This window comes from Zeugodacus cucurbitae, chromosome 6 (genome assembly GCF_028554725.1).
Source record: "Zeugodacus cucurbitae isolate PBARC_wt_2022May chromosome 6, idZeuCucr1.2, whole genome shotgun sequence".
In the NCBI taxonomy this organism is placed as follows: Eukaryota; Metazoa; Arthropoda; class Insecta; order Diptera; family Tephritidae; genus Zeugodacus; species Zeugodacus cucurbitae.
Genome location: NC_071671.1, coordinates 27,296,023 through 27,321,496, shown reverse-complemented (window position 1 = coordinate 27,321,496; position 25,474 = coordinate 27,296,023). Strand labels below are relative to the sequence as shown.

At 32.0% G+C, this 25,474-nt stretch overlaps 5 protein-coding genes and 1 long non-coding RNA gene across 7 annotated transcripts; 2 read left to right on the top strand and 4 right to left on the bottom strand.

The window, feature by feature from the left end:
• Positions 1-16: 16 nt before the first annotated feature.
• On the bottom strand, positions 17-7,705 carry LOC105216002 (pickpocket protein 28). Its single transcript, XM_011190247.3, has 8 exons — positions 5,758-7,705; positions 5,482-5,682; positions 5,204-5,327; positions 4,979-5,127; positions 4,689-4,896; positions 3,613-4,201; positions 3,338-3,497; positions 17-3,247 (listed from the first exon to the last, which is right to left on the bottom strand). Exons 1-8 carry the CDS (start codon positions 5,886-5,888, stop codon positions 3,205-3,207), a joined length of 1,605 nt encoding a protein of 534 aa, XP_011188549.1. The 5' UTR covers positions 5,889-7,705; the 3' UTR covers positions 17-3,204.
• A 226-nt stretch (positions 7,706-7,931) lies between these two features.
• Positions 7,932-8,317, bottom strand: LOC114804419 (uncharacterized). The gene has a single exon (XM_029042717.2). The coding sequence runs from the start codon at positions 8,217-8,219 to the stop codon at positions 8,052-8,054; it is 168 nt and encodes a 55-aa protein (XP_028898550.1). The 5' UTR covers positions 8,220-8,317; the 3' UTR covers positions 7,932-8,051.
• Positions 8,121-18,201, bottom strand: LOC105215960 (DNA repair protein RAD50). Its single transcript, XM_011190184.3, has 12 exons — positions 18,060-18,201; positions 17,541-17,922; positions 17,293-17,478; positions 16,985-17,198; positions 15,747-16,925; positions 15,617-15,683; positions 15,189-15,545; positions 13,513-13,682; positions 13,176-13,436; positions 13,013-13,115; positions 11,746-11,974; positions 8,121-11,682 (listed from the first exon to the last, which is right to left on the bottom strand). The coding sequence occupies exons 1-12, from the start codon at positions 18,126-18,128 to the stop codon at positions 10,973-10,975; spliced, it is 3,927 nt and encodes a 1,308-aa protein (XP_011188486.1). The 5' UTR covers positions 18,129-18,201; the 3' UTR covers positions 8,121-10,972.
• Positions 18,072-20,044, top strand: LOC128922646 (uncharacterized). Its single transcript, XR_008471832.1, has 3 exons — positions 18,072-18,210; positions 19,133-19,148; positions 19,908-20,044. It is a non-coding gene; the product is annotated as an uncharacterized LOC128922646 (long non-coding RNA).
• Positions 20,045-20,201: 157 nt separating this feature from the next.
• LOC105215961 (KH domain-containing, RNA-binding, signal transduction-associated protein 3) lies at positions 20,202-22,126 on the bottom strand. Of its 2 annotated transcripts, none has more exons than XM_011190185.3 (5): positions 21,689-22,125; positions 21,489-21,607; positions 20,955-21,415; positions 20,737-20,837; positions 20,202-20,632 (listed from the first exon to the last, which is right to left on the bottom strand). In XM_011190185.3, the coding sequence occupies exons 1-5, from the start codon at positions 21,897-21,899 to the stop codon at positions 20,436-20,438; spliced, it is 1,089 nt and encodes a 362-aa protein (XP_011188487.1). In that variant the 5' UTR covers positions 21,900-22,125; the 3' UTR covers positions 20,202-20,435. The 2 variants fall into 2 exon arrangements, with proteins under 2 accessions (XP_011188487.1, XP_054089832.1); XM_054233857.1 differs by having other exon boundaries at positions 20,542-20,632; positions 20,705-20,837; positions 21,689-22,126.
• A 279-nt stretch (positions 22,127-22,405) lies between these two features.
• On the top strand, positions 22,406-24,950 carry Khdrbs2_0 (KH domain-containing, RNA-binding, signal transduction-associated protein 2). The gene is made up of 5 exons (XM_011190187.3): positions 22,406-22,860; positions 22,976-23,477; positions 23,687-23,800; positions 23,853-24,025; positions 24,713-24,950. Exons 1-5 carry the CDS (start codon positions 22,584-22,586, stop codon positions 24,853-24,855), a joined length of 1,209 nt encoding a protein of 402 aa, XP_011188489.1. The 5' UTR covers positions 22,406-22,583; the 3' UTR covers positions 24,856-24,950.
• The last annotated feature ends 524 nt before the right edge of the window (positions 24,951-25,474 follow it).

Below are 25,474 nucleotides of genomic sequence, written 5' to 3'. Positions count from 1 at the left end.
AAAGAAAAGAAATAAACATTGTTTCAAAATAAAAATAAATAAAAATCATTAAAATAAATTATGAAACTCATAACATACGTGACACAAATAAATGAACAAATCGAAATAATCAAAAAAGAAAAAATTAAAAAAGTTAGTTTAGGAAACTAAAAATAACCAATCATTTTCAATATTACCTCTCACCTCTGACGAATTTAATAATATTTTCTCGAAAGAAATAAAATAAAAATTGAGATTAGTTATTATAACAACCTTTCAAAATTTTGAAAACAATATTTACGGTTTACTCTTTAAGTATTCAGACATTGTCTACTTATAAAAATATATTAAGCTATAAATTCAACATTATACGGAAATATGTATATATGTATAAATGTACACATGAACACACTGAGTAGAGGCACTTAAATTATCCAAAAGCGCAACCAAATCTCCACTCTTGCGTATCTTATTAAATTCTGATAAAGGTTCAACACACCGACTCTACGCAGCCACACCGGCACACCGTAAATCTAGCCATTTGTTATTTATGTATGTATATCCACCGCGCAGCGTTGTTGGACTCAATCAGTTGTTGGTCTGCTTTGGTTTTCTCGGCACAGATTTATGTTTTCATGCTTGAAATACTTTGCGCTTAAGCAATTACATATCGTCTTAACTAACCAACTTGCAATGCAAATGATGTGTGCATAATATATTTTTGGGAATTTATTTGGCTTTATTTTGTGTATTTTATTTTTCCAATTTTTTGGTTTTTGTTTTTGTTTTGTGCTTTTGTTTCACTTTTTTTTGCGAAGGGTCAATAACAGAATATAAGCCACATTATTTTGCACACTTGATTTGGTGTGCTGAGTTGCGAGCAAAAGGTGCAGAAATTCTATTTACATACATACATATATATATACATATTTGCATACAGTCATGTGAAAAATAATAGGGACACATGACACATGTCCCTATTATTTCGCACACTCAAAAACGATCTTACTTCACAAAATGATCAAGATTTTTTCTTTGATAACGGTTCACTTACTTCACTTACATCCCAGCAAACAATTGCATGTTACATTTTTGATATTTTTTTTTATTTTATTTTTAATTTTATTTTTTACCTATTTTCAAGCAAGTGTCCCTATTATTTTTCACCTGACTGTATGTATATACCATACATATAGCTTTCAAATTACTTTCCCAAAAATATAAATGTACACGTTACATCTATACCAACTGCTTGCCTGAGTTTCCCTCGTTTGCGCTGTACGGCGCTTTAGTAACTCATGAGTCTTTTTTACCCAAGGACCTCATGATCATGAGGTCATGTGTAGAAGTTCACGTAAGCGAGGAAAGTTTCTGATTGTCTTTCATTTGGGAGTGGCCAGAAACGATTCTTCTCCACATGATTCAAGCAGTTCACGACTTCCGGTTTTAGACCAAGTATCCTCTGGGTAGCTAACCAACATCCGTTTGAAAGCGAGCTAAAGTGAGAAGGCGAACCCGCTTCTGCGGTTGTGTATAGGGTTTGGGACCCACCGCATAAAAACGAAGTACCAATGAAAATTCGAAGAAAGCCTCGGATGAGACATCCCCCTTTTGATGACGACCACTGCAAACGTTTTAAGGATAATGATTTAAGGGCATTCACCTGGAATGTCCGGACCCTTAATTGAGAAGGTGCCTCTGCCCAGCTGGTTGATGTCCTCATACGACTAAAGGCTGATATCACCGCCATCCAAGAAGTGCGATGGACGGGACAAGGACGGAAGAAGGTGGGTCCTTGTGACATCTACTACAGCGGCCATATAAAGGAGCGCAAATTTGGTGTTGGATTTGTGGTGGAAGAGAGTCTCCGTCGCCGAGTCCTGGCATTCACCCCGGTGCATGAACGTCTAGCCACAATCCGCATAAAAGCGAGGTTCTTCAACATATCACTTATTTGCGCCCACGCCCCAACGGAAGAGAAGGACGATATGACCAAAGATGCTTTCTACGCTAGGGTGGGTAAAGAAGGTGTATTTGGCACAACAGTCGGAAAATTCAGCCTCCATGACGAAACATCGCCAAATGGCCTGAGGTTGATCGATTTCGCTGGGGCCTGAAATATGGTCGTTTGTAGTACCAGATTCCAGCATAAGAAAATACATCAAGCTACTGGGCTGTCTCCTGATCGCAACACGCGTAACCAAATCGATCACGTTGTGATAGACGGAAGACATGTCTCCTGTGTTTTAGACGTGCGTACGCTCCGAGGACCAAATATAGACTCGGACCAATATCTAGTAGCAGCAAAGATACGCACACGCCTCTGTGCAGCAAAAAACGCCCGTCAACAAACTCAAGGAAGGTTCGACGTCAAACATTGTCCAGCTAGAAGTCTAACAAGTTCAAATTAGAAAAGATCAATTCAAGAGAATTTAAACTAAAGATCAAAGGAGTCGAAACCAGTCAAACGTAGACACGCAAGTTCAAGTTACGGGTCAAACGAAGTTAAATTTAATATTCCCATATGACAACATTTTAAACTAAGACCCCAATGCCCGTGGCTGATGTTATGCCGAAAATATCGGTCAATTTCTTATATGTCTTTGAAAATATACGGAGATATATATTTTTTCTGTTAATGTGATATTCTTTCGAGCCTATTTGTGTTTATTTGTTATGAAAAAAAAATGAAATCGGTTTAGACCTTCCCCTAACACCAATATACACAATATAGTGAATTCCGAGCTTTCGGATCGATGCCAGAAATGGTTGAAATCGGTACATATGTTTACCTATTCTTGTCATTTCCTTCCGATTGGTTATTATAAAGTCTTTCTCACACCTGAAAGTATTTGTCTGACTTTGAGTAATGAAAATTGAGAATATATATATAAATAAGTATCGAACAGGTTCAGCTACACCCGAACTTAGCCCTACCTTACTTGTTACATTTTTGTAAAATACCGCTAAATTAAACCCTTTTCAAAAAACCAGTTTAGTTGACATAAAAATAGTTATAGAGAAACGAATCTGTATATCTATGTCGAATCGTGTCTTAATTCCGAATAATTTAGGTTACAAAACTTTAATAGAAATAAAATTAATTAAAATTTTAATTTTCATTCGAATTAATAAATTTAAAATTTTTTTGCATTTAATTTTATTATTATTATAATATTTTATTATATTTTATTTATTTTTTAACCCGCAAGTCCTCACTGACGCTCAGTTGACTTTCAGAAATCGATGACGTGGTTGGAAATGCGGTCTGCTTGTAAAAAGAAACAAAAAAGTGAAGAAAATTTTTAATTTCTTGGCATTCCCTAACTCAATTAGTACAACAACAAAACAACTTTACCTCATACCCAACATTGAGTTGGCTCTGCGTTGGATCATTCTTTTTCTTCTCAACGGCAAAATGAACTCGAATATGGGACGCATGAAAGCAAAATAAATGACTTCGGCAACAGATATGAAACTAAACCCCATAAACAAGCCCATAATACCGCCTGTGTTAGCTTTGGTCGCAAAGTGTAGAAACAAAGGTGTAAACCAATTTTATGTCATGCCATTATTTTTTTTTTTTGTCTTTAAATTTCGATAGAGTTACAAAAATATAGCTAAAATACTCACACAGAAACTCTGTAAAGCCCACATAGACATTCTTCAGATCACCATGGAATACGGACTCGCGATAGAAGAAATGTACCACCGCAACATTTTTGTTAATATACGCCATTGACATATTCTTTAGCACACTTGGCGGCGTTAGATAGTTGTAGGCACGCAGTGGTGTCGATGTGGCATCCGCTTTGTAGCTCAAATCAAAACAGGCGGGTAAACAACGTTGACGACAACTATTTGCACCGTCACCCTTCATCCACCTATCGTCGGCTAAATTGATGCAATATGTTTGTTGCACGCTACATATGCTTGCATTTTCATAGATCATCGGCAAATTGAATGGCACACATTTGCATTGTTCATAGAGATATTTAACTTGGCATTCACTCTCGCAATTGCGACGCGAATAGTGGGCGAAATAGAGTAAATTCTCTTCACCATTGAAGAGACACTGACGCTCGTTGCGACGCAGATTACGTACCGTTGCTGTGGCTTCGGTACTAACGACATCGATGCGTAAACGAGTCTCGAAGCTGACAGGCAAAATGAGCGCGGTTTCTCTGATCGCAGTCGCTTCTATTGCATTGTGCATGCCGATCTAGAAAGAATCAATATGAAGAGAGGGAAAAAGATATAGGAAGAGGGAGAGAGAAATATATAAAGAGAGGAAGAATGAGAAAGAAAAATAATGATAGAGAGTGAATATAAAGGGAGTTAGAATAAAGGAAAAAAATAAAGAGGGAAAGCACGCCAAAGAGAGAGAGAAATATAAATAGATAAAGAATGAGAGAGTGAGAAATATAAATAGTGAAAGAATTAAAGGGAGAGGAGTAAAAAGAGAGAAAGCATGAGAGAGAAATATAAAAAGTGAAAGAATGAGTGAAAGAAAAATATAAAAGAGAAAGAACGGGAGAGAGATACATATAAAGAGAGAGAGCATGAGTGAGAGAAATGTAAAAAATTAGAGAAAGAGAGTGAGAGTGAGAGATGTATAAAGCAGAGTGAAGAAGAGACGGGCAAAATAAGAGAGAGAAACATTTGTCAGCATAATTATATATTTCATGATGCTGTAACAATAAACTCACCTTAAAACCCGGTCCATTAGTTGTTGAACAATAATAATTATCCAATTCGGCATCTAATATCAACGAGAGACCCATTGATACACCTGTACCAGATGCTGCACGCGGATAGTAATTCGATGGTAAAATTTTGGGATAACCACTTTCCGGATTCCAATCGATCGGTATACTATTATCGGCACGATCGTAATCGTTAATTATTTTCTTAGTGCTACAATGAGGGCCAGAGAGATAAAGAAAGAACGTGTAAAGTACTCATAACATCAACTTTCAAGGCATTCAAAAACACTTACTTGCCCTTAAATAGAAAATCGGGATGTAACACATTGAAAACACAACAAAGGCCCTCATCTGTCATAATTTCACGAAATAGATCGGAACAGTTCTTTACAGACGAACCAATCGAACAAGACAGTAACATACGAGAGCAGGGTTGGGCGTGCTAGTAAAGAATATTATAATAATAATATAATCGGTACAGTTAATTATGCTTAAATAACGGTAAAAACTATACTCACATCAAATATAAATTTGGAAAATGTCAAATTGTTATGCATAAAGTGTGGTGTCTCTCTTAATTTTTCATCCTCAATTGAATCTAAATTGCATAGAAGTTTTAACAAGACACCCTCGTTGGAATCGCTGAAAAACATTTTTATTTTTTTTATTTTTACGAAAACAAATAATGACCTGTGTCAATTTCAAGCGTTCGAGCGTTGAAGAGTTCAGTTCTTGGTCAAAATATTGAAAAATTATTTTCTAACAAATTTTCATTACTTTAATCGTTTTTACTTACGATGTATAATTCGCCACACGACTCGACATCACCTGATTCATATTGCAAACAGTTATAGCCGGAAATGGTGTATTCAATATGGACGTGGGATGCGGACTTATGCCAATAATCACTGGTGTACTAATCCATTTAGCATAGACATTCGCAATTAGATTGGCTGTGGTTATGATAGCCGCTATAAAGGCGCAGAAAAAGAAGGATCTAAGAAGGAGTACAATAAATGAAATTAAATTTATAGTTTTTAAAAATATAACGTCTTGCACAAAATAAACTCACTTCTCCCAGATGGTGATGCTATCGTCAGCCAGATATTTCAAGCCATGCAAAGTGGTTTCTTTAAGAAATTTCTTTAAATTGCGACGACAATAAGTTTTCACAATTTTCTTCGTTTCTTGTGTATCCTCCATTGAACTGCCAAAGTTAGGTTTGCGTGACGAATGTTCTTAACAAAATGAGTTAATTTAGCTAAGACATTAGGTATAAATACGAAACAATGTAGACGGGATATGCAGACGATTGGTGTGGTAAATGAAGGTAATCATTTGAACATGGTGTAATTAAACACTTAGATAATGAGCTTCAATTTTCGTTTTTGACCTGTGGTAAGTGATTTTTAATTCGATAGCCGTCGCTTAACGGGTACCTACGAGTGTGTGACAGCTAAACAATAGTTCATGTGTTCAGGTGACGATTAAAACAGAAACTACATTAGTTTGTTCGTTAAAAACACCTCAGAGCTGTCAAACCTGAAACGTTAGAGCACTGTTAAGACTCGAAAAAACGTTATTTAAGATTTTTTCGTGCTATTAAAACACACAACGAGGCACGCTACAAATTGCAGAAGCTCGGCCAAAATGGTATGAAATTGTTAACATCAAATCATTCGGATTAGAAATAAATGTTTTCTAATTAAATTGTATATTATATAGTAAAACAATAGTAATAATTTAAGACGCAATTTGTTAGAAGTGATTTACTTGGACTGCCAGACTGTGAAGCAGGGACAATACTGTATAATAAACAAGTAAGAATGAGCTAAATTCGGATGTAACCGAGCATTATATACTCTTGCAATTTATTTATTTAATTTTATAAAGATAGCACACAATTTGATCCACATATTCGGAATAAAGTCCACTAGAAAATTAAAATCATGTTGCATATGGGGCTACCACCAAGCTACATTATATCCATGTTTTTACATTCACTTAATTTTGCTAAGGTATCTCACATATTAAGCGGTATGAAGTCCACCGGAAGTTTGATAATCAGAATATTAGGTATATGGGGCAATCGAAAATAGATATTGACCTGATTTTCCATTTTTGGCACAGACACACACTGTTGGAAGAGACACATCTCCTTTGATTTTTTGTTTAATAATCGCGAACCAGCATCAACAACACGAACAATGTCAGCCTCGAAATCCAGCGCAGAATAACTCTTGCCAACAGGTGCTACTTTGGACTGAGTAGGCAATTGAACAGTAAAGTCCTCTCTCGACGAACCAAAATCAAGCTCTACAAGTCGCTTATCATTCCCGTCCAGCTCTACGGTGCAGAAGCTTGGACGATGTCAACATGAGATGAGACGACACTAGGAGTTTTCGAGAGGAAAATTTTGCGCAAGATTTATGGTCCTCAGAACATTGGCAACGGCGAATACCGCAGACGATGGAACGATGAGCTGTACGAGTTATACGACGACATTGACATAGTTCAGCGAATAAAAAGACAGCGGCTACGCTGGCTAGGTCATGTTGTCCGAATGGACGAAAACACTCCAGCACTGAAAGTGTTCGATGCAGTACCCGCCGGAGAAAGCCGAGGAAGAGGAAGGCCTCCACTCCGTTGGAGGGAACAGGTGGAGAGCGACCTGGTTAAACTTGGGATCTCCAATTGGCGCCGAACTGCGAAGGAGAGAGAGAGGTGGCGCACTATCGTCGATTCGGCTATAACCGGCTAAACGGTTGCAACGCCAATCACATAGATACAATCGCGAAATTTACCGATATTTTCACTAAAAATTTAGACTCTGGCTTCGAGGTGCTCATGTTCGGTATCTGGGGACTTCAAATGTTATAGTCCGATTTCGGTGATTTTAAGATGGGTGATGTCACTCTAGAAACGCAATATTTGTGCAAAGTTTTGTTCCGATATCTTCACTGGTGCTTAACTTGTATATTGTAAAGTGAATGAATCAGAAGAACTTTAAAATTGTGGTTTGAGGGGGTCATCCCATGGGATGGGATCATAAATTTTATTTTTTTTATCATAAATTGCTTACTTAACATGTCTAGAATACGGTAGTAAAGTGATTTTCAGACATTCGAAGTCGTTTTAAAGATACAGCAGTTAGAAGACGGTTATGTCCGAAGCGTCAGTCAGTTGGCAGCTGGAAACTTTGAACGCGTTTTTCGTTCATAATTAACTAACCTAACATTTAAAGACTTTTATTTTAATTTGCATTACATTTGTTTTTTTTTTTTATTTATATATCCAATTCCATTAAATGACAGCTGAGTACTTTAAAATCCTGTGCTGTTTAATATCGGTGCCTTTTGTCCACACTTAGGAACCACTAGGAGCTGCCGTTGTGGTTGTAGTTGTAGTGAACGGACATAATGGTGATCGTAGAGCACAAAGCAATAGAATTATTGTCGATTCTGCTTCAGGCACTCTGACCAGTAGCAAAGTGGCGATCAGCAATAACGAAACGAATAACATAGATGACTTCATGTTTTGTTGCTGATTTTTAACTTCGTTCTATATACCGTTGAATACTGTCAACTTAAGACTGCTTGGTTGCAATAACCCGATAAGTACTGAGGATATCAATGGCGATATTGCGAATATTTATAGCGAGAGGTGTATGAATTTGCGTAACTAAATTAGTACGGAACGGGGTCGCACAATGGAGTGAGTATTTGCGTCGCGAATGTTATTGATACAGTTGCTCTCGAAAGATAAGGTAACTTTGTCAATATTTGTAAAATTACAACTACAGCACTCTTCTTACTATTTTTATTATGTTACGTTAGTAAATATGTTTGTTTACTTTGGTTACGTTATGACTCTTACGAATTAGACGTCAATTGACAGATGTTCGATTGAAATGAAAGAATTAGAACAGTTAGAGTCGGGTTACGGGCGAGAATTTTATTTCAAAACAAAAAATTACCAGAGAGTGAGGGAGGGAGGGAGTTAGTGAGAGTGAGCGGTATGGTAAGTGAGAGTGAGAAGACGATAGAGTGAGTGTGAGAGAGAGAGAGAGAGAGAGAGAGAGAGAGAGAAATGAATGTGTGTGAGAGATAGAGAGAAATGAGTGTGAGAGAGAGAGAGAAATGAGTGTGTGAGAGAGAGAGAAATGAGTGTGTGAGAGAGAGAGAAATGAGTGTGAGAGAGAAATGAGTGTGTGAGAGAGAGAGAAATGAGTGTGTGAGAGAGAGAGAAATGAGTGTGTGAGAGAGAGAGAAATGAGTGTGAGAGAGAAATGAGTGTGAGAGAGAAATGAGTGAGATAGAGAGAGAAATGAGTGTGAGAGAGAGAGAAATGAGTGTGTGAGAGAGAGAGAAATGAGTGTGAGAGAGAAATGAAAGAGAGAAATGAGTGTGAGAGAGAAATGAGTGAGAAAAATGAGTGAGAGAAATAAGTGAGAGAAATGAGTGAGAGAAATAGAGAGAGAAATGAGTGAGAGAAATGAGTGAGAGAAATAGAGAGAGAAATGAGTGAGAGTGAACGATAGATTAAAAAAAAAAATACAAAAAAGTATAAAAAAATATTTAAAAATATAAAGTAAATATATATAAAAAAATTTAATTAAAAAATATTTCATAAAATAATAATAAAAAAATTTTTAAAACTAAAAAAATATTAAAAAAGTATTTAAAAAACATTAAAAAATTATAAAAAAAAACATTAAAAAATATATAAATTAAAAAATAAATATATAAAAACACATATAAACAAAAAATATATAAAAATTTCTTTTTTTAATTGAGAGAGAGGAATGAATGTGTGTGAGGGAGAGAGAAATGATTGAGAGTGAGCAATAGATTGCGTGAGTGAGTGTAGGACAGAGAGAGTGAAAGTGTGACAGAGATAGTTTGAAGTATGTGTGAGTATGAGAATGTGAGAGAGAGTATGAGAGAAGGATTGGGAGAGTACAGCGTTCTACTATACTACTTTAGAAGAGGACAGGATTTTGGGTATCCAGGTTATTGCTGAAGTCTTCTCCCTAAGGCGATGTTCAACGGAATAGTAGAAAATCAAATGATCTTTTGAAAATAAATCTTAGATTTTTTGACATTCAATCATTCATTATGAGTAACATTTGAAGTATTTTACCTCGTCAATAGTTATTTCCAGTGGACAAATTTTTAAACGGTACAATATTTAAAAGTGACCATGTATTATATACTCCCAAGACAGACAGTAGCACGCTACAGGTGGCTGACGTTGATACATTTAAAAATAAAATATTTATGACCCGATTTTATTCATTTATATGTATTAAGACATTAAGAAAATCGCTTAATTTTAGAACAGACTATATCTGTCTGTCTATTACTAAATTAAAATCGTTGTTTTTTGAAAAATAGTATGTAAAGAATTATATAATAATACTAGTACATATATTAATTATTATGAAAAATATTACCATTTTTTTTCTTAAAAAAGTAAAGGTAATTACCAACAAAAACAAACACACTACATTAACGGCTTATCTATACAAAAGCAAAATTAAATAAAAGAAAAACTGAGAAACTAAGAACGAGAAAACACCAACCAAAAAAACTAAAAAAAAAACATAAATAAATAAAAAATAAAAACAAAAACATAGAAAACTAATTCAATTGTGTTTCGTAGAGTCGGCAGAATTTTAAATAATGGATATTGATTTGAAAGTATTTTTTTAAACCAAATTTATAAAATATTAAAACATAAAAAACGGGGGTCAAATTCAGCTGCAGCCGAATGCTAAATACTCTCGCAATTACAAAAAATATTTTCGCATAATTTTCTTGAACCATAGGGTCTACGTAACCGGCACGGATCTGGATTTAGAGCACAGTTACGCTATATCTCCATATATTATTAACATAACAACAACGAGACGCGTTATAATGGCTAAATGGCTACATGGAGACTAGGGGAAGATCTGTACCAAGATCTCATCTTTTTGGCACTTGATTTTTAATAAGATAATTCTTTTATATACCGAAATGTATGGTACAAAGTCAAACGGAAGGACGAAAATTGGTACAATGAAATTATAATAACTGGAAATATAGCAAAAATCATTCAGTAAGATATTAATATAAGAGAGAGTAACAATTTTGCCGTTTAAGTAAACAAAGTACTGTAAAAATGTATCTTTCATAGGAATATAGTTGCTAAATATAATATTTATATTCAAAAATATATAAATTAGAAATTAATAGCAAAGTAAAAGTGCAACTTAACTGCTGTATTAACATTATCATTTCAATTTAGGACACTTTCACCTTTCGTATAACCGATTTGCATTCATCATTACGAAATACACGATGATAGCTGTTTATTTTGCCCAACGTAGATATGAAATCATCATCGTGCGTAATTATGATCAACATAAAATTCGATTGCATACGCCGCTCGTCCACAATGCGATTCAAGGCCTCACACAATGATAGGATATTATTACGATCCAAATTTGTTGTCGGCTCATCCAGCGCCAACACACCACAATTGCTGCTAAACGTTTCGGCCAATGCCATGCGTATAATCAGCGATGCCAGCACACGTTGACCGGCACTACAACGGCCACGCATTTCAATCTCAGAGCCATTCTTCGATTGCATAACACGATAATTGTAGTTGCGTCGCCGATCGGCATTCGCATTCAGATCCACCTCATCGGTTTGTATTTGTATGTAGTCAATGTCGTTGCCACGATAAATTAGACGCCAATACTCGCGTATAAGCCGATTAATACGTTGCATTTTCTCAGCATGAAACTGCATGAGTGACCACTCCAAACTGATGCGACTCTCACCCAAGTCCTTAATCAGTTGTTTGCATGTGTCTACTTCGTAGAAGGCACGACGATAATTCTCAAGTGAATTCTTATATTTGGGTTCGTCAATTTCGCTTTCTAATTTTTTAATTTGACCTTTAACCTCACCAATTTTGCCGATTAATTCACCCTTGCGCTCGGTGCCTGTAATGTGTTGTGTTTATGTGTGAAAATTAATGTTGGTATTTGTATTTAATGTTTGTGTACCCTTTTCACGTTGCTTAATCAATGTGTTCTTTTCCAGTGATAACTTTGGGAAATCCATTTTTCCCAATTGCTTGGTAATAGCTTGTACCCGCACATCAATACTCGCCTTTTTATCCTGCAATAGCTTCAATTCACGGTTATCCTTCAAATCACGTTCGAGCGTTTCTTGTTGTAAGCACTCGGTTTTGACCGCTTCGAGTTCATTTGATGTTTTTAAAATTTCTTCGGTCTAAAAAAAATTTTCAAAATCAAATAAAAAATATATATATATATAAAATTAAAAACAAAAATATAAAAATATACAATAATATATAAAAATTAAAAAACAAATAAATATAAAAAGTATAAAAAATATTTAATAAATATAAAGAAAATATAAAAAAAAAAATTTTTTAAATATTTCAAAAAATAATAATAAAAAAAAATTTTTTTAATTTAAAAAAATATTAAAAAAGTATAAAAAACAATAAAAAATATATAAAAAAATAAAAAATTAAAAAAGGAATACAAAAAAAATATAAACAAAAAAAATAAATTTTTTTTAAATTAAAAAATAAATTTCAATTTTTTAATTAAAATATTTTTTTTTTATTAAAAAAGATTATTTAAAAAAATTCCATAAAAAAAAATAAAAAAAAAAATTAAAAAATATACATAAAAATATAAAAAAATAAAATATATACATAAAAATATAAAAAAATAAAAAATATACATAAAAATATAAAAAAATAAAAAATATATATAAATATATAAAAATTAAAAAAAAAATAAATATAAAAAGTATAAAAAATATTTAATAAATATAAAGAAAATATATAAAAAAAATTTTCAAAAAATAATAATTAAAAAATTTTTTTAAAATTTAAAAAAATATTAAAAAAGTATAAAAAAACACTAAAAAATATATAAAAAAATAAAAAATAAAAAGAGGAATAAAAAAATATAAACAAAAAAAATATAAATTTTTTTTAATTAGAAAATAAATTTCAATTTTTTAATTAAAATATTTTTTTTAATTAAAAAAGATTATTTAAAAAAATCCAATGAAAAATATAAAGAACAATTAAAAAACAAATAAAAAGAATATATTAAAAAAATATATAAAAAAAATAAAAAATATACATAAAAATATAAAAGAATAAAAATATACATACAAAAGTTAAAAACAAAAAAATAATTGATTAGAATCATAACAAAAAAAATCGCTAAACTTAAAATTTTATTTTAAGCAATTAACTTAAATCAAACATATTTATTACAATTATACCTTCTTTTCAAGCTGCGCTTTGCACGTCTTTATGGACTCCTTCAATTCTGCAATTTCCGCAACTAGATTTAGCGTTTGAAATTCAAGCACTTCCTTAGTTAAGCTAAGAAGAAACATTAAAAAGTAAACAACGAGTTTATAAAACTAGAATTTTGCGTGTCACCGCTCTATTTCATGGTCCATTTTCTTGTATGCATTCAATTCGGTTTGCATTTTCGCCACACGCTTGCGCGAGGCCTCCAAAAGGCGATTCTTCTCAGTTACTAAGGCATTTAGCTTCTGCTTCAATGTGGGCAGTCGCGTGGTTAGTAGTTTTATTTCGGCAGTTTTGCTCTCAATTAAATTCTTCAATTCGGTTTGACGCTCCTGCAGCTGTGCTAACGATTGTTGGCCTTCTTGCAGTTTTAGGCGTTCATCTTGATAACTGCGTGTTAGGAGAGATATTGATGGTGGTGTATGGTTTTGTTTATTTCACAAATTTTGTTTGCTTTTGTACTTACGCGTTCTTCTTTTCTTGCATTTTATTCAAAGTATTTACGATTTTCTCGAGATTCGCCTGTGTCTCCTCTAACTTATGGCGTTCAGTATCCAGTTCTTCAGATACGCCTGCTTTAGTCATTTGCAGTTCCTCTATATTGACATCGGACTCAAAGTCGGCTGGTAATCTTGTCTGTGATACATTGAAAAATAGAATGTATTTCAAAAAAAAAATTATTATTTTTAATTAATATTAATTATTTAAAAAAATATTAAATAAAAACTAAATATAAACTAAAATTGTTAAATAAAATAAAAAAATAATTATTTTTAATTAAAAAAATATTAAATAAAAACTAACTAAAAAATATAAAATAAAATAAAATTGTTAAATAAAATAAACAAATAATTATTTTTAATATGTTTAATAATTATTTTTAATTAATTTTTTTTATTTTATTTAACAATTTTATTTTATTTTATTTTATATTTTATAGTTAGTTTTTATTTAATATTTTTTTATTTGATTTATATTTAATAACTTCTTTTATTTTACTTGTTTTTACTTTTTAATAAATATATATATTTTTTTAAATTAATACTACTATTTTATTTTTTACTTAATATATTTTTTATTCAATTTATTTTTTTTATTAAATAATTTTTTTATATGTTATTAAATACATTTATTTATTTCTTATTTAAATTTTTTTTTTTATTTAATAATTTCTTTTATTTAATATTATTTTATTTATCTTTTATTTAATAGTTTTATTTTTTTAATTTCTATTTAATATTTTTTCATTTAATAATTGTATTTCTTTTTTATAATTTTTTCTTTACATTTTTTATTTTATTTTTATTTTATAATTTTATTTATTATTTAATTTTTTTTTTATTTTTTATTTAATATATTTTTTTATTAATTGCTTTTTTTTATTTAATAATTTTTATTTTATTGTTTTTTTATTTTGTATCTTTATTTTTTTATGTATTATTTTTTTCATTTGTTGTATAATATATATTAATATTTTTTCTTTAATTTTACTATTTAATATATTTTTTAAATGTAAAATATGTCTTTTTGTTTATTATTACTTTATTTTTTATTTTATTTCAATTCAGTTTTTTATTTAATATTTTCATTTTATTTTTTGTTTAATATTTTTTAATTTAATGATTTCTTATTTTTTAAAATAATCATTTCTTTTATATTTTTTTAATTTGATAATTTCTTTATTTTTTTTATGTATTATTTTTTTCATTTGTTGTATAATATATATTAATATTTTTTCTTTAATTTTACTATTTAATATATTTTTTAAATGTAAAATATGTCTTTTTGTTTATTATTACTTTATTTTTTATTTTATTTCAATTCAGTTTTTTACTTAATATTTTCATTTTATTTTTTGTTTAATATTTTTTAATTTAATGATTTCTTATTTTTTAAAATAATCATTTCTTTTATATTTTTTTAATTTGATAATTTTATTTATTTAATATTTTTTTGTTTATTTTTTATTTATTAATTTTGTATTTTTTTTAATAATTATTTTTTATTAATTTTTTTAATTTTCTTATTTTATTTATTATTTAATATTTTTTTTTGTTTATTTTTTGTTTAATATTTTTTTAATTTTTATTTTTTTATTTAATTTTGTTTTTTATAATTCGTATTTTTTTCCTTTGTACTCACATTCAATTGCGCAATATCATTTTTCAAACGCGTAATCTCCTTCATAGCCTCATCCAGCAGTGAGACATCGCCCATCATCGAATCAGCCAACTCCAAAGAAGTTGTCGGCTCAGCCAGCAGCATTTGTAGTGATTCGCGTTCCTCTACACATTCCGCCAACTTCTCTTCTATGCTGCTGAGTTCTTGTTTTTTCTTCGGAATGTCTGCTTCCAGTTTAGCGACTGTCTCTACGACCGATTTTATGTGCAATAGATTTTCATATCGCTTCTGCTCTGCTTTCAACAGTTTTTCTGTGCGTTTTATATTCTCTGGCAAGCGACTTATCTCATCTGATAATTCCATGGTGATATCGGTGGCCTTTGAGCATAAAATTAAAAATTATATTTAAACCAAAATATATCTATTAATTTCTAATTATATTAACTTGCCTCATTATCAGTCATATCTTTATGGCATAGCGGACAACATGGCTCCTCTGTGACCTTTTCTATGTATCTGTAAATAATTTGTAAATACAAAAGTCAGTATAAATGTTACAATTACAAAATGACCACTAACTTTTTGTACATGGCCTCGGCAGAGCGTAAGGCGCCATGCTCTAATTGATATTTCGCCATTGCCGCTTTGCTTTTAGCCAGCGTATCCTCGTATGTTGCGGCATGACACGCTTCGTAAACTTTCTCCTTTGACTCTTCCAATTCTTTTTCTAATTTCACTAATTCTGCTTTCAGATTTTTACGTTTTATCTCACACGACTGTTGGGCCAATTGCAATTTATTGGATTTCCCATTTAACTCCTTAATATTATCACGCAACTTTTCGCTGCACAATTGTATGGCACGCTTATAATTGCTTTCCACCGGCCGGCTGAGCAGTTTCTTAAAGTTATCGGCGTGCTTGCCTTTTACGCGTTTCACATCCTGCTCTTTCTTGTCCAACTCTTTTTGTTTCAACGTAATCTCAGCCATCAACTTGGACAACATATTCAATTTGGTTAGACGCTCGTCTAATTCACGAAATTGCTCTTGCAATTTCACAATTTTTGCCTTTTTCTCAGCTATGTCAGCACGCAGTGTTTCCTGATTGCATTTACCATTCATTTCGTCCATCATTTTGATAAGACGTTCTATATTTTCGGTTAAAACTTTTATACGCTGCGCAGACGTCTCGATTTCGGCAATCTCTTTGGTAATTGTGCTCAATTCTTTTTCATTGAGTTTCTTCTGTTTTTCATATGTCACAATGCCTTCTTCCACTTTAGTGAGTTCCACACGTTGTGTGTCTATTTCACGCTGCCGTTCACTATCCGCTTTATCGGTTTGCGCCACGCTTTCCGTAATACTGCACTCTTTATTTAGCAATGAATTTTCCACTTTTTCCAATACCGCAGGCACACTTTCAGGTTGAAATTCTAAATCTTCGGTGAGTGTAATACCCAACTGTTGACAGAGTGTTTTCAATTGTTCGGCACGTTTCGAAATGCATTCTTGTTCCTTTTGCCGTTGCTGCATCAGCAGTATGCGTTTTTTATCCAAATCTGTATAGTTTCTTTGTAAAGTTTTTTCTTCTTGCCTCAGCGCATCCACCTTTTTGTCCAACACATTTCGCCGTTGACGCTTCTCAAGCATTTTCTGTGCGAAATCATTAATTTCTTGTTCTAACTCCTCGCGGCTACCTTCGAATGGCACTTTTATATTGCTGCTCAAAGCCAATATTTGCTCCTGGCAGTTCTTCTGTCTGCATTAGTTAATTGTATTAACTGTTATGAATAAAATTGTATTTTTAATTGTACTTACTCGGTTTCGATTTCAACCTTTTTCGCTTGATGCTTGCCGACATCATATTCGACGTTGCGTATCTCCAGCAGACGTGCTTCGATTGGCTTCATTTCTTCCTCACAACGCTCGCACTCTTGTTCTATAGTTGCACACTTCTCTTGTGCCTTCTTCAAAGTTAGCGATTTATCATCCATTTCTTGCTTTAAATGTGCAAGAAAGAGTAAATGCGTCTCTGTTGAATATTTTTAAGCAAAAGAAAAAGTTAAATGTTTATAATACCCAGCATATAAAAAACGTATAGCTTACAAAAGTATAAAATCTTGTACCTTTGACTTTTAAATTTTCAGCTTCCTCTTTGCGCATTTTGATTATACGCTCGATTGTTTTATTAAATTCGGTTATACCGAATATGGCATCGAATTTATCTTTCAACTTTTTCGACTCATCCAATGGCCAACTTGAATTCTCTTGATGACAAAACAACACATTATTGATTATAGCTTTAGACACACCTGCGAAAAAGAATAATCAAAACACTTTTCATACTTTTCAATAAATGTGTCGGTCAACTTACCCATAAACTGACACATAGCCACATCGACATCAACACAACGCTTACTAATGGAATTCGTAGTGCCTTTGCCATCACCTTTACTATCTATATAGTTCATAGTCGCATCTAGTGTTTCAAATGAATATTTACCACGTTTATTCGATATTTTCATAGAGCGACAAACGGATAGGCGTTTTCCTTGTATATTACTAACTTCCAATTTGATTTGACCCAAAGTGCCAGCTTGATTAAATATTTTTGGATCATGCACAAAGCTGCGTCCATGATCACCACCAGGCGGCACTTCACCAGTGAGTCCATATTTAAGGCACTCTATTATAGTCGTCTTGCCACAACCATTTTCACCCACGATCAGTGACACCGGCGACGAAAATGTTATCGTCTAATGAAATTTTAATATATGTTTAATAAATACATACATACTTAAAGCAAGTTTAACAAAAGCGACAGCTCATAATACAACCAAATATCACGGATTTTGTAGCTTTTAAGCTATATTTTCAACAATGTTGTGCTTACCTGAACATCCTCCGAATTGGAACCAAAACTCCGTATTCCTTGTATGGATAATTTTTCAATAGTGGACATTTTTTAGAGAGGCGCAAAATTTCACAACAATTCAAAAACAAGTCACAACAAAATAAAATGCAAAATTGCGACGTTTTGCCGGGTATGTATTGTAAGGTGACCAGCTGTTACTGCACAAGGTTGTTTGCAAGAAATTTTAGCATAGCATAATTAGTTGACTGCTTAAATTTTATTTAAACAACTTTATATTTAAAAAAAATTGGATATTTGTTTTTTTAGCACACATACGGTACATGCGGTGTAATAATATTTTATACTTAACGAAATGAGCTTTCAGCTTTTATTCATTGTGAATGAATTTGTTTGCCAATTGTGAAAGAATTTATTCACAATAAATTAGAGAAGAGTGTGAAAAGACAGTTGCCGGAAGCATAACCGTAAATATCCGACAAATACTGAAACGTTTGTAAATTTTTTCAAATTAGTAAAATAATTTAAAACTAAATGTTTTACTGTGATTATTAATCAGTATATTGAAGGCAGCAGTACGAAAAGTTTAACGTTTATTGCCTCTAAACATAGTTTGCCGTAGTTTTAACGGACCATACCCTCCATACCAGTTCAACCCAACATGTAAGCACTTGGTTTTATTTTTATGGTATTTACGTAGTTTTACTTTCCAATTAAAGTCTATAAATGGTTTGTATAATAGTAATGTGTATGATTAAAATTCCATAATTCCAACCATAAGTTGTACCACCCTTAACGAGTGCTGTTTAGGTTGTTAGCATATGCTTTTAGGTTCCAGAAAGTGTACTTCAAGGGTTGTGTTTGCATTAATTTTGCAATAAATTCTTTCTTAGCGACATGCTTAAGCATTTTGTTATGTGTGTGTATATTTATTATTACTTTGAGATTTAATTTCCATTTTTAATTCAACGATTATTCGTACATGAGATTATCTTTTGTTATAAATACTTATAATGCTAGTTAAACTTGAAATATTTAGCTTTCTTCATTTAAATCAATTATTAGTATGCATTTATTATTATATTTCTTTACAGAGGCATCCTCATAAAGGTATTTATATATATATATATTTATGTATGTATGTATGTATGTATATGAACATGGCAATTCGCCAAATTTACGCACTCAAAAAAGTTAGCTTCCCTTATTTATATACAAACACTTTAATGGTTTGCACACCTTTTGACACAGCTTTTCTTTTAGCATATTGAGGCATAAATTTGTATTATTTTACTTCTTCTTTTTTCAATATTTATATTAGTTTCTTGCTTTATTTGTAATCTAATTGCCACGTGCTGTTATTATTTGACTTATAATTTGTTTAGAAACTTGAATAAATATGTATAATAAATGAATAAAAATCATATTCATTTTAGATAAACATAACAAACTTCAAATTTAAATAATATAAGTATGTATGTATGTATATAGATATACATATATGTTTAAAAAAATAGTGCGCCGTTCGCCGTAATACAGCAATAACGTTAATAATAAAAAATTACAGTTTTTCCAAAAAAATATTGATGTACACATGTTGAATTGCATTACTGTATAAATGTTATGCCACACGTGAAAGTGTTTTCTTTACGATTGTTAGACATATTCTGTTGTCATAATATTTCTCCCTTAACTACTTGTAGCATAACACTTTTTAAGGAACGCAAACAAAAAAAAAAGTGGAAATACAGTATATCAACCATAATGTAATAATAACTATGTATTGTTGTAGCATATTTGCATATTGAGATTATTAACACTCTTTTAGAGTTTCAAAAATATTATTAATATTATGTTATAAATTTTCAGCAGCAACGCGTATTATTTATGGATAAATGTTGAATGAAAATGTATCGAGTTCTTTAAATTTAAAGATATAAAAACAAGGTTATATATGTTTTAAACAAACTCAAAAAAATATATACGATATATATTAGAAAAGTATATGTTAAGGCTACGCATAAATATGTATAGTATATAAAATACGTTACATTTGAGTTTCTATGTACACACCAAAAACTTTTTTTTTTAACCATGAACGTATATGTATGTATAAATGGATGTTGTTCGCGTATGTATGTATACATAAATGTCAAGTATGTGTATGCGTGTGTATTTATTTATTGTATGTAATAATATATAACTACGTCTATATAACGCAACCAGTACACTAGTTAACAAATGAAACATCGGTCAGCCGTAATGCTAACATTTTAGGGATAAACAATATGTTTACGTTTATGCATATGCATATGCATAATTACATAGGAAATATGGAGAACGAAGCAACAAAAAAAATAAACTTTTCGAAATCCATTTAATGGCTATGTCTTTCCATTATTTTTTTACAAACTGATACGGCGGCAATGACGAACGATATCGTAAATTATTTACGTTATTCGATGGTATGCCACTATTTATGGCTGAACCACGCCCACTATAATTTGATGTATTTGGCAACATACCCGATGGTGAAGCATTGACAATAGCTTGTGGCGGCATTGTCGAGTGCATTAGGTTTGAGCGTTGGGCAGCTGTAAAATATATTAAATTTATACACATACATAAATATGCGGACAACAAAAACATATAAACATATTAAATACATATTATCGGTTATAAAAGCCATTATTTTCACCTGGCACATAAGGTTTTGGTTGGTGATAATTGTTGTTATGCGAACGATAATAAACAGTCTCATCATTGTAATGGTAATTAAATTGTTGTTGATATTTTGGCCTAAAAGGAAGAATAATGGTTCAATAAACTTTTCATGTTTTTAAATTAACCAAATTAAAATTTCAATTCTGCATTACGCAAAGAAATGAAAAACACATTGGAAACTATGATTGTTACCTATACATGCCACTGTTCCCAGCCGCACCACCTGAGCGATGATTTGAATTATTGTTGTTGCCGCCAACTGAATGAGCATTATTTTGTTGCTGTTGTTGTTGCTGCTGCTGTTGTTGGCGTGTGGTGATTTTCTTAGCTGCTTCCGGATCTTCCATCAACTCACGAAATTGCTCTTGCCGTATGTCATCGTGTTTATCTGGTATTAAATAACGTCGTATTTCTGCTAAAGCATAGGCAATACGTGCATATGCTTCAGCTGGTGGGGCAACAGTTGACACTTCGACATGTAACGGTAAGTTAAGGTGAGCATATTTGGCATCAGCTGAGTTGCGCAACTCCTCTTCGCGTACGCGATCTTTCATTGAAAAACGTCCAAGTATAACAATTTTGCATTGTGTTTCCTCTTGCAGTCGGCGCAATGAGTTTCCCTTTGGTCCAAGCAGTTTGCCAACATAATTAAACTAGAGATAATAAACACAATAATAATTCAATAAAATCTATAAAAGGTAGCATATACAAAAATGTGCTACACACCTTTTTATCTTTTATGGGAACATGCACCTTTTGTGACAGTCTAATAGTCCTTTGCTGATAAACATCTGCATATTGCTCACGCGTGGGTATGCGTCCATTCAGCTGTATGCGTTCCAGTGCTGTAAGAAAATGTTTGCGTTAAACATGCAATTCACTTTAACATCATTATAAGATGATGTTGTCTCTATGCTCCCACTCACCTTCATCGATCAGCTTCACGGCTAAAGGAAAGTGATTTTCCATACGTGCACGCTCGGCAAGTAATTCCTGCATATACTTTTGTGCAGTCTCATTTAAGCGCGGCGTGCTCTTAATATTTTCTTGTCCTAACTCGTGTTCATGATTTCCATTGCTGTAGTCGCCAACTTCAGCTCCGCTGGCGCCTCCAACACGCATGCCATTTTCCGCCATACCGTTGCTACCCCTCACACACTCGTTTACAATATTTTCACAATATAACTTCAATACAGCTATTTTACGCTTATACCCGTGTTAGTGCATTTACATAAATTGTAGTTTGTTGGCAATTAACTTCACTTATTTAACATAAAGAGGAATATTTAAAAAATAGACAACGGCATATATGCTGATAGGCAGACTGAATACCTGTCAAGTCTTTCATTAATTTTCCTCCCCTTGAAACGGCGAATAATTTTGACATTTTCCATATCATTCGCCGTAAAATCAGAGATGCCAAAATTTTAATGCATCCCAACGAATGCATGCGGAAATGCAACGTATGATGATAACAAAATTTTGAAATTTATTAAATTTAAATTTCAAAAATAATTACACAAACAAACAAAAATTATAGTATATTAAAATAAATTTTGTTAAAAACTGAATTAATTCTAAAAATTACCGCATATCCTTTATTTCAACATTTTGTAACTGTTATAAAAACAGATATGTATTTTAAACATTTTGATCAGTCCGGCCGCATTGATGTAATCAGTTAATTTGGCAACACTTTTTCAGTCTCCATCTTTTTTCGCAAAAAAAAAAACCAAAGCTTGTGAAAATTTGACGAAGGTGGAAAGAACATAAGTTTTAATATATAATTCTGTGTGTGCAAAGAACTATTAAATACTAAATATGCCAAGAGATTATGATCGTGATTACAATGACGATACCACAGATTACAAAAGGAAAAGGCGTACAGACGATGAAGCCGGTGGTGGTAGTAATACGGGTGCTGGCAGTAGTGGAGATATGGATGGACATGGACGCGGACAGGATCATGGACAAGCAATGCAATCTCATGACGCACCACCACTAAACGAAAAAACTAACTCCTATCTGGAGCAATGTGAACAAGAAAAGAAGACGCTTGGTAAAGATCATACTGTTTGCAAGCGTTTAATAGACGATGGTAAGTATGTAGATAAATATGTGTGCAGTAGGTGGTGGCTCTGCCAATATATGTACATATATGTATCTATAAATATTATGCATGTACATATCATTAAAGTTGTTTTTATTTTCAGAAATTGAGAAAATTTTAGTTAGCGGACGCATACCAAAGCCAGAAATCTACGCAAATGTATATAGTGAAAAACCAATACGTGTCGCACAAAAAGTATTATTCCCGATTAAGGAATATCCGAAATTTAATTTTGTTGGTAAGATACTGGGACCAAAAGGCAATACATTGCGCCAATTACAAGAAGAAACATTTTGCAAAATGGTCGTTATGGGACGTAATTCTATGCGCGATCACGCTAAAGAGGAGGAATTACGAAACTCCGGTAATCCAAAGTACGCACATCTCAGTCGCGATTTGCATGTGGAAATATCAACGGTGGCACCACCTTCGGAAGCATATCATCGTTTAGCATATGCTTTAGCTGAAATTCGAAAGTTCATGATACCAGATGCAAATGACGATATACGCATGGAGCAAATGCGTGAAATGGACGGCAAAGAGCGTATGTACAAAAAAACTCATTACTCGAAATCATACGGTGAGCATGCTGTCTATAGCTGTCGGTGAGTTTATGTAAAAATCTAAATTTTAATTTCGAATTTTTTATAAAAGTGTATAGAAATGTATGATTTAGTGGTGCTTACAGATTATACGTGCGCTGCACAGTGAACATAACTTGAATGTATATTTGAGTGTTTATGAATTTTTACCATCAGGGAAAATTTTAATATCGAAATATACTAATTTATTATTGAATTACCATATATTACAGTACGCCACCACCACCTGCATTTGAGAAGTCATCTAAACCGAAGGTTTACTCAATTTTAGAGAAGGCACGTTATGTTATGGAGGATCCAGGTTATGGCCTAGTAAAATCACACAGGTATGAATAATTACTTTTAGCCGAAATTTGTAAAATTCATTGATTTTTATAGATCACGTGATCATGAATTGTACGAGCACCATGGTGAATATGATCGTTATACGCCACCGCCACCATCAAAACATTCAAGTACCCATCATGCGCCATACGAAAGTGGTTCGTATGAGCGTGATTATCGTCGCGAATATCATCCGCACTCATCCTCATACACAGCTGCATATCCAGGTAAGTCGCGTACCCAATACATGCATAAACTATTTAAATGAAACTGAAAAATTACACGTTCAATCAAGTGATTGATTGTCACAAGCAATCTACGTTAAAACACTATTTTAAACGCGAAATTTACATGCCAAAAACTACCGTAGCTAAATCATATAATACCAACATGAAGATTATAAATACAAACTACGCGATAAAAGTAACGAATTTAAATAAAGTGCAATTAAAGTAACTCAGGACAAAGTAATATGCGGAACTAACTATAAATGAAATGCATTTAAACACGAAAACCTACAAAATATATAAAAGTTATTTTCTTATAAAATATATAATGAAGAACTCAAACCAAGATCACTAATATTTTCAACTCTTTACATGTTTTCCATATAAATTGACCGAGAGAAAAAAAAACAAAGTAACGCAAAAACCAAATAACTAAAACACGACTTTATATGAAAACCGTTTGTTCCGAATTTCAATGTCATAAGTTATTTAAATTCGTTGTATCTATACCAAATTATAATAAATGAAATTAAGGAAGGAAACCAAAGGGAGTTGCTGTAAAAAAAAAGAAAAAATATAAACAGAATAGCTTAAAAAATTCATTTAATCAGCCTTTAAATACAATATTTCAAATGCTTCAAAACACATAGATATAACGAAAAAAACACAAAATTCTCTCCAAATTAGCTAAACCAAGCAACGGTCGTTCTTCATCGTCATACCGACCTGCAACATCGGGCTCGCACTCCTCCTCACACTACGAAGCAGGATCTCGCTCACGGGGGGAAAGCGTACGTTATCGTTCGGCACCATATCCGAAATTGCGTTAAAATGTAAATAAAAGCATTTTACACAACAAGAGAACAACTCTACAAAATGAGTATGACTACCAATCCATGTTGCAAACAAAAAAAAAAAAGAAAAACAAGAAAACAGAAACAACAATAACAATATGTGTTAGTTTAAACTATTAAATATCAAATATCTAAATAAACATGAGAAAAGAAAAAACAAAAACTAAAGGATACATATATAAAATATAAACGTACAGAGTTAGAAAATATATTTGAAAGTAAACAAATAAACAGTATAATGGTATTTAATTGTTAATATCAAATCTTATAATTATTCGTAAATGATTTCAAGTAACGCGTATACAAAATTTTTAAGCAAAACAACAATGAAAAATCATATAAGGAACAAATTTAAACATTAATTAAAACAAAAGTCATTAGTGTACATTTTACAAAATAAAAACGTTATTATAGCAAAAGCAGAAAGTATAAAATTTTAATTGAGACAAACAAACCACAAAATTAATAAAACAAATAATATAGACATGTAAAACCCATTTAATTGATACAAATCAACGAGCACTTTGGAAATTATTAATTAATTAAAACAAAAAAAAATAATAATAATGATAATAGTAATAAGTAATACAGGAAA

Excerpts from the sequence above, each read along its gene's own strand:
- LOC105216002 (XM_011190247.3), bottom strand. The coding sequence starts at position 5,888 with ATGGAGGATACACAAGAAACGAAGAAAATTGTGAAAACTTATTGTCGT. Across the intron at positions 4,897-4,978 it reads GATTTTCTATTTAAGGGCAA|CACTAAGAAAATAATTAACG; the intron begins GTAAGTGTTTTT and ends CCCTCATTGTAG. Across the intron at positions 3,498-3,612 it reads GGGCTTTACAGAGTTTCTGT|CTAACACAGGCGGTATTATG; the intron begins GTGAGTATTTTA and ends TTGCGACCAAAG.
- LOC114804419 (XM_029042717.2), bottom strand. The coding sequence starts at position 8,219 with ATGAAGTCATCTATGTTATTCGTTTCGTTATTGCTGATCGCCACTTTG.
- LOC105215960 (XM_011190184.3), bottom strand. The coding sequence starts at position 18,128 with ATGTCCACTATTGAAAAATTATCCATACAAGGAATACGGAGTTTTGGT. Across the intron at positions 17,479-17,540 it reads GGCTATGTGTCAGTTTATGG|GTGTGTCTAAAGCTATAATC; the intron begins GTAAGTTGACCG and ends TCTTTTTCGCAG. Across the intron at positions 11,975-13,012 it reads AAGCGCAGCTTGAAAAGAAG|ACCGAAGAAATTTTAAAAAC; the intron begins GTATAATTGTAA and ends AATTTTTTTTAG.
- LOC105215961 (XM_011190185.3), bottom strand. The coding sequence starts at position 21,899 with ATGGCGGAAAATGGCATGCGTGTTGGAGGCGCCAGCGGAGCTGAAGTT. Across the intron at positions 21,416-21,488 it reads TTCCCATAAAAGATAAAAAG|TTTAATTATGTTGGCAAACT; the intron begins GTGTGTAGCACA and ends TATTATCTCTAG. Across the intron at positions 20,838-20,954 it reads GGGAACAGTGGCATGTATAG|GCCAAAATATCAACAACAAT; the intron begins GTAACAATCATA and ends TCTTCCTTTTAG.
- Khdrbs2_0 (XM_011190187.3), top strand. The coding sequence starts at position 22,584 with ATGCCAAGAGATTATGATCGTGATTACAATGACGATACCACAGATTAC. Across the intron at positions 22,861-22,975 it reads CAAGCGTTTAATAGACGATG|AAATTGAGAAAATTTTAGTT; the intron begins GTAAGTATGTAG and ends TTTTATTTTCAG. Across the intron at positions 23,801-23,852 it reads GGCCTAGTAAAATCACACAG|ATCACGTGATCATGAATTGT; the intron begins GTATGAATAATT and ends TGATTTTTATAG.